The 7,389-nt window shown below is 37.1% G+C and overlaps 1 protein-coding gene across 2 annotated transcripts in view; it reads left to right on the plus strand.

Moving 5' to 3' along the window:
- The window catches only part of TFDP2 (transcription factor Dp-2), a 56,642-nt gene extending 52,691 nt beyond the window's left edge, over positions 1-3,951 (plus strand). For both annotated transcript variants that reach the window (XM_026855080.1, XM_026855081.1), the window contains exons 12-13: positions 7-112; positions 1,021-3,951. In XM_026855080.1, coding sequence (XP_026710881.1) covers positions 7-112; positions 1,021-1,204 — 290 coding nt within the window. In that variant the 3' untranslated portion in view covers positions 1,205-3,951. The remainder of the gene's footprint in view (positions 1-6; positions 113-1,020) is intronic.
- Positions 3,952-7,389: the final 3,438 nt, after the last annotated feature.

Below are 7,389 nucleotides of genomic sequence, written 5' to 3' on the forward strand. Positions count from 1 at the left end.
TTCTAGATATGTCTGCAGGATTTTCGTGGATAAACCAAGGGTTACTTTCAAGTTCAGCACAAGCAGTTTCACATTTAGAGGTAGCAGGAGGCGCTTCTGATGCTAAATCAAGGTAAATAAAATGGGTTTTTATTCAAGGATAGTGACATATGCTTATGGTACTTTCAGTAACCTCCCTATTTCATACCATTTATATTCAGGAAATGGGTCTGTTATGGTTGATTTTTGATTGTGGGAAAGTCTCTTAATTCTGTCATCCTGGATAATAACATTTGAAAGATTAAATCAGCATGCTTTGAATTTTGAACATACTAGCTATTTTGTATCTATGTTTCAAAAGAATAGAATCACTTCCAATCCCACTTACTATAAGGATAGAGATTTCCTGATTAACCTTAAATTCCTGCCTGGGCATGGACTACAAATAGGTAATTACATGTGGAAAAAAAGGCTGATAATACTTCTGAAGAATACAAAAGAATGTTTGGTGTCTAAATGCACTACTGCTTAAGCTCTCACGAAAGAAGTTTAGTCCACACAGTCTAATCATAATTTTAAATTAAAAACCAACAACTAAACAAAAAACAAAAATTACAAAAACACAATCCAAAAAACACCTCAACAACCATACTTTGCTTGGAGGTTACCTGTACCTTAAAAAATGGAAGGAGGGGTTATCCTAGAACAGGGTCTTCCTCGTGGCATTTAATAGCTTCATTTCATATTACAAACAGTTCTGTATGTTGACAAAACTGTGATGGATTTATTCTTCTTTAAGCTTTTTTAAGCTTGAGCAACTCTACTAGTTGGTTATGGAAAAAAAGCCACCCAATAATCTTTTTTATATGACTTTCCAATATTTTAGCAGTTTTCATAACTACTAGCTGTGTTAAAGGTAAAGCTTTGGGGTTTTTTTTGGTTAGTAGCATTTCTTTAACTAAAGGAAAGCAGAGGCCAAAAAGAAAGCTTCAAACTTCATGAGAAATCCTCTAAACTTCAACATTTCTGTTGTTTTGATAGTGAGAATCCAGGGTTGTGTTTGGATGCTGAAGTGGCTTTAGCAACTGGGCAGTTTCTTGCCCCTAGCAGTCAGCAGTCCAGCAGTGCAGCATCACGCTACTCCGAATCACGGGGAGAAACTCCATGCTCATTCAATGATGAAGATGAAGAGGATGAAGATGACGATTCTTCCTCCCCAGAATAAGGACAGTAGAAAATGGAATATACAAAGTGCTGCTCATAAATATTCTTAATTGGGAGCTCCTGTTCAGATTTTACTTTTCTTGCCTTGGTTTACACTGTGTTCAGTGAAGCAAAATGGAAGCTTCAAAACAAATTCATCCACAGCTGAAAACTTTTTGTAACTGAACATGGAGTGACATGCCGACACAGAGTGAAGTGGTTTTTATCAACTATAACCAAGGAAAAGAACAAAGTCCCTGGAGATTTAGCAAAGTAAACATCGAGTTCATATTTTCCATTTTGGGACGTTCTGTCTCAAGTCTCTGTCTTCGCCTTATCTTTACCAGATGGAGAAGAAAACAGAGTCAGTCAACAAATGCCAATTCTTGCATTGTCTTTTGGCTGAGCTACCTTTAGAAAATGGGGGAGAGAGAGCACGCACAAATGTGCTAAAACAGCTATTTAAAACTATCTTCTATGAAAATTGTTCTAGGGAAAAGGGACTGTTAGAATGTTTGCTTTTTTCTGTTCAACTTGCTGTATAGAAGATTCTTAAAGTAATATAAATTACAAGTGATTAAATGAATCTTGAAATAGTTTAAATTCATTTTAGATACTCTAAAAGTAACAATAGTATGTCTCCTTTGAAAGGTTCATATGTTCATTTATACTGCAGACCTAATTTATTATAAATAAGTGATTATTCTTAGCCATTATTAAACAGTCAGGATAAAAACAGCAGTATTCTCTGCACCAGCTTTTTTTCAAGGAAAAAAAGTTTTTAAATTGTATTTCTAGATTATAGTGTATCCAGGATAGCTTCTCCTTTACTGTTCTAACTTTATAATCCCTTTGATTTTATAGCAGGTGTTGGTTGTTTTTCAAAAAGGCCTCTAAGTTAAAGATCTCAGGCAGAATGTTTTCAAGACAGTATTTTCAAATTCAGGGTGGGCAGGTCACATAATGTTTAAAATCATAGGCTGAGGTTCTTAGGAAAAAAAGTACATTTCAACAATACATTATTTCATGTTCTGCATTCTAGTCAGCTTGGATTATGATAGACTTTCTTAGAATGAATTTCTGTTGCACTTACCTTGATGCGCCTTTGAAGAAGAGTAGTATTGAGCCACTTCTTAAATAACTTGTGGCTAAAATAACACAATGTGACTCCTATTTGAACTGTTAAATTAGACTTGCAACAGGAGGTTCTGTGTGCTATAGTTAACATCACATCCAATTATAAAGACCTTTTTTTAAAAAACCTTGAACAACAGAGCAGAATACACTGTAGATACACTCTTCCTGTGATGTTCTAACATCCAGTGTTTTAACTAGTCTCAAAGTTAACTATTTTTAATTAGATCAATCCAATTTAAAATGGTGTCCTTTTTAGTTTTTATACTGTATGTAAATAGTTAACTTGTTTCTTAGTACCAGTGTATTTAGCTGTCAGAGCTCAACCATGCTGGCTCTGTTAGTTATGAGATTGGGCAGCTTGTCAAACCGTTACTTGCTTGAGCAGTGGCAGCAAACTGCATCCCTTGACTGCTGTGGCCATTGCTCTGGCACTGTGTCGGGTATGTCCACAAGGTCTTTTAAGACAAACCTGCACTTAAGCCAGCAAGATCCAAAAGCACTAAACCTGAGCTAGTGAGATAAACTGAGGCTCCAGCTAAACAGCTGCCTGGCTGTTGTGCAGGAGTTAGCACGTGACTAGCTACATACAGGACAGGTCAGACTGCAAGGAGCATATAAGCACACCTGCATGCTTGTAATTAAAAATTTAAAAACTTTTCAGAAACAGTTGGAACTCCTGCATTTGAGGTACAGTTAGGGCAGCACCACTGTTTAAAGCATAGCTCTTGACTGAGCAAGTAGAGCTATCAAACAAATGAGTTGCAAGTGCACAAATGAAAAGAATTCTTACGTGTCTCCCATGTTATTCACCCTCTGGGCAAGACTGTTAACACTGTCCTGTGCTCATAGTTCACAGGCAACAGCAAGGCTGAGGGATTTACACCACCTCGCTTCAACCAAATCAGTAACACTACCTCTACAGGAAGAAAAGCTTTACAAATACAGAATAATACTCTTGCTGAGACAGTCAATGCACTTGACTGAAGTGGCTCACTTTTGAAACAAGAGAAGGTAACAGACACACCAGGCATATCACTATGGAATTGTCAGCCTCATGAATGACACTTCATTTAAATAGCTAATTGCTTTTATTCTTAAAAATCCATTGTTTTTTCAAAAACTATGCTGTCAGTTTTCGTTGGAGAGGTATCTTATCAAAGATACCTGATATATGCAGGATCCTAAGGAACTCTTTAAGAGGGGAACATTTTCTAAAGTTATTATCCCCCCCTCCCCGATACATTAGGGGCACATTTAACTTTAAACTTTTTTCACATTTCCCACTCAAGATCTATGTAAAAAAAAATAAAACCAGCAAAACAGTAAACAACTGCTGAAGAGGAGTGCTTTGAACTATAAGAATCTGGCAAAAAAAGGCTTCCTGCCCAGAAATGGAATGTATTTTATTAGCAGTCAGTGTGCTTTCTGCTTTACAGGAGGCAGATCTTCACTGATACTTTCCTTCCATTGATGTCCAGGTCCTTCAAAGGAGGACTGCAGACTGCACAACTACTTGCTTTCTGGCAAATTTCAAGCTACCAACTTAAAAAAAAAAAAAAAATAGGAACACCTAACATTTATTTAGATAGTTGAACAAAGACTTTAATAGTTGTTTTTCCTGAACTATTTGAATACAAATGTTAAAACAAGTTAGAACATTTAGAAGACACTTCAAAAGGAAATTCTTTCCTTGGGATTCTTTGCGCCAAGTTCCAGTCGAGGATGAAGTTCAGCTAAAGCACTGTGGTCTTGTGGTTATGCTGAAGTCTGGGAACTAGGAGAATTTTGGACCTTGTTCAGCCATAGTCACTCATGTCTGATCTCAGGCAAGTTTCTCAATCATTCTTGTTGATCTTGGCTGACGTATTTAAAAAAAAAAAAAAAAACACAAAACCCGAAACAAAACAGGTAAATGCAGGACCTCACAAAATGCAGCTGTTGCATCTGAACTGAGCGCTGAGCGATTATGAGTAACAAGGGAGATGGAGAATATTAAGCAACCGCACAGCTCCCCCTAAGCCAACGTCCATAGTTGTGCTCAGTTGCTTCAACATGCAGGCCCTCCCTCTGAGAGCCAACTGCAGATACTTTCCAGAATAAAATGGCCATTAGCAAGCCTGGTTTTCCCATTTTCTATTCAGTTACCATCATCCTCTCCTGTCTCATGCAATACCCTTGACATTCACTGGTATGAAACATGTAGCAACTGGTACTAGATGGTATCTCTTAGAAGACGAAGTTAACATTTAAATTTTCATGTGTGACATGTTTCTGTGTCTTGGAATTATTTCTTGGTTATACACTCAGAAAGCACTTAGCTGCAAGCAGTATAATGCTTTGTGTAAATGTTTTTTTATATATTGCAGTAAACAGCTTTATTTCTGGGCTTACTTTATATAGTGCCTGAAAAATCTAAATTTGGCTTAGAAAAACTTGTCAGCACCACAAACTACATGAAAAAATATGAGTGGAAGACAAAAATTTTCTGTTACATGGAAAGCTGACATAATGTTTGTGGATTTGGGGTTTTTTAAGTAATATTAAGGTGTGCCAGTCTTCTCATTTCAACACTGGAATTAACGGCAACAAGCCACCTAATCTAAGTGTGTGTATTTACATAAAGACTAAAGCAAACAATACGATTTTAACTGAAGGTATGATTTTTCACTAACTTCATTAAACCTAATACAAGCCACACTGTAGATATTTCCATTCTGGTTAAGGGTTTTGTTTAGTTTTTTTATACTATATCTTGCAAAGTTCACTAACCCTTTGAGCTGCTGGAAATTGCTGAGCACAGAAAATACCCACCGAAGGACTTGTGCTGATCAACTAAGTCAGCCTGAAGTAACATTATGTAAAAAAAAGGCTTAATAACCAAATTTTAATCCCTTTTTTTTTTTTTTTTGCTTTAAACAAAACCAAAACCCTCAAGTTCATACATAAAAATGATGCTTGAATTTAGAATTCCACAGTTAAGGTGTTAAATGTCAAGTGCTCTTCTGACCATATCCACCATTTTAATTCAAGGGCATGGCTGAAACTTAATCACATTTGAACACTAAGCAATACTAATTTTTATAATTAACTGGCTCTTTTCAGCTGACAATAATCCAAGCAGTTTATCAAGAATTTCCTTTTAGTGAGTTTAAGATGTTTGAGGTTTAGATTCATTTAAAAACAAAACTAGTAACTACAGGGTATAGTATATAGTAAACAAACCTGAAGAAGTTATTTTCTGACTGACCCACCTAACTTACAGCTTTTCATTACAAGAGTCTCTCAGGAACCTAAGTACTTTAAATAGCCAGATACAATGCAGCTGGGGAAAGACTGTATGAGCTTTTTTAATTTTTGATTTACAAAATTTTAGTAATAGTCATACTTTGAGGTGACCTCCTTCTACTTAATTAATTTTAAAGAAAGAAATGCTGCAGCTGAGTTACTCCAAAGCCTAGTATATTTTACAACTGAAGGTATCTCAGCCTTCAGCACTGGGAAATGGTTCCTCTTGCAGCATTACTGATGAAGAAGGAAAAGGCTAAGGACTGTCAATCTGTTTACTGAGTTTTTAGTTTTTAAAATATGCCATTTCTTGAACTCTGACCTGAATCTAGAAGTAATATGCCAATAAATCATTCATAATTCCTAGTTATCACATAACCAAATCCTGATAGCATGAAACTTCCTGAAACTCTCATTCCTTAGACTTAACCAAGTACCCAAATAAGACTATCATTTATCTTTTTAGCTGTTAGAATTTAGTCTGGTGAGTGTTTTTAAGAGGCTGTGAGCAACTGCTCTCCCCTGGACCCTCGTATCTTGCCAAAAAAATCCCTACAACCTACATTACTCCCAGCTGTCCATTCCCTCTGCTAAGTATTACCATCGTTTCAAGTCACTGTAGAGCTGCTCATACAAATACTTCCCAGCTTGTTCAATCTCATCACCTGAGCTGGCATGCAGGGATACCTAACAGCCCACTGGTACTGACAGGTAGGTGAGGACTGCACGTAAGAGCAGTCCAACAGCAACAACCGAAGGGGCTGTTTATTGCAGCTGTATAGAGAGTGCATATTCATTCTACATCTTTAATACTCCTACCTTGTCTGGCCTACCACAAAGATCAACCAAAACAAAAATGTTTTTTCTCTTACATCTTTTTGAATCCCATGAATCCTAACATTCAGGATAGCCACCAAGCCCGCAGGACCTCAAAATCGCTGAGATCTAACCATCCAAATCTAGGACAAAGCCTCCTGCTCAGGAATAGTATAGAGCAAATGAGTAACTGCATTTTTCCTTCTCCAATAAGAAAAGCAGGCTGACCTGGGTCAGATCAGTATTTGGAGTGGGGCCATAATAATTCCAAGCACATACAGGAACATCCCAGTAGCCCAGACTCGCATCTCTTTTGAGTATTGGCTAGAGTAAGTGGCAATCACTTAATCTTCTGACTTTTCTAAATGTTATTCTTAAATACTTAACACTCTCCAGGCATAGACACTTTAGCTATATTAACACCATGGGATAGCAGGCTACAGCTATGTAAAATTTAAATCCAGTTGTAGACGTAAATCAAACTCATCTATGCAGTATATAGGAAACTTTTTCCAAGCCAGAATAAATCTTTAACACTGGCTTGGTTTTAGCTTATTATCCAGGCTGAGTGAAACAGAGAAATTAATCTCTGGCACAGTCTGGTTCTTGTGCCTTCCATAAGGCAGCAGGTGGCACACCCGTCACACCAGGGCAGGCAAAGAGGAAAAAAAAAACACATATCCACAGCCCTTTCCATTGAAATTTTTAGGTCACATACAGTTATTCTGAGCAGCCACAGAAGTTAAAACATTGACCAGCAAAGGTTAAGTCCACAAAATCAGTCTCCAGGTTTTTTTGGTGGGTGTGTTAAATCTCTAATGTAACTTTAACAATTAGTAGATTTGGTTGCACTAGTGCAGGGATTAAGTGGGTTTCCCAGAACTTCCCTAGGAAAACACCAGCTGAATCACAACCCATCACACATTTCTGGCACATTCCTTTGTCTCTAAAGCCAGGCTATATATATGA

Source organism: Athene cunicularia (assembly GCF_003259725.1).
Source record: "Athene cunicularia isolate RWA chromosome 9 unlocalized genomic scaffold, athCun1 chr9_part1, whole genome shotgun sequence".
Taxonomy (NCBI): Eukaryota; Metazoa; Chordata; class Aves; order Strigiformes; family Strigidae; genus Athene; species Athene cunicularia.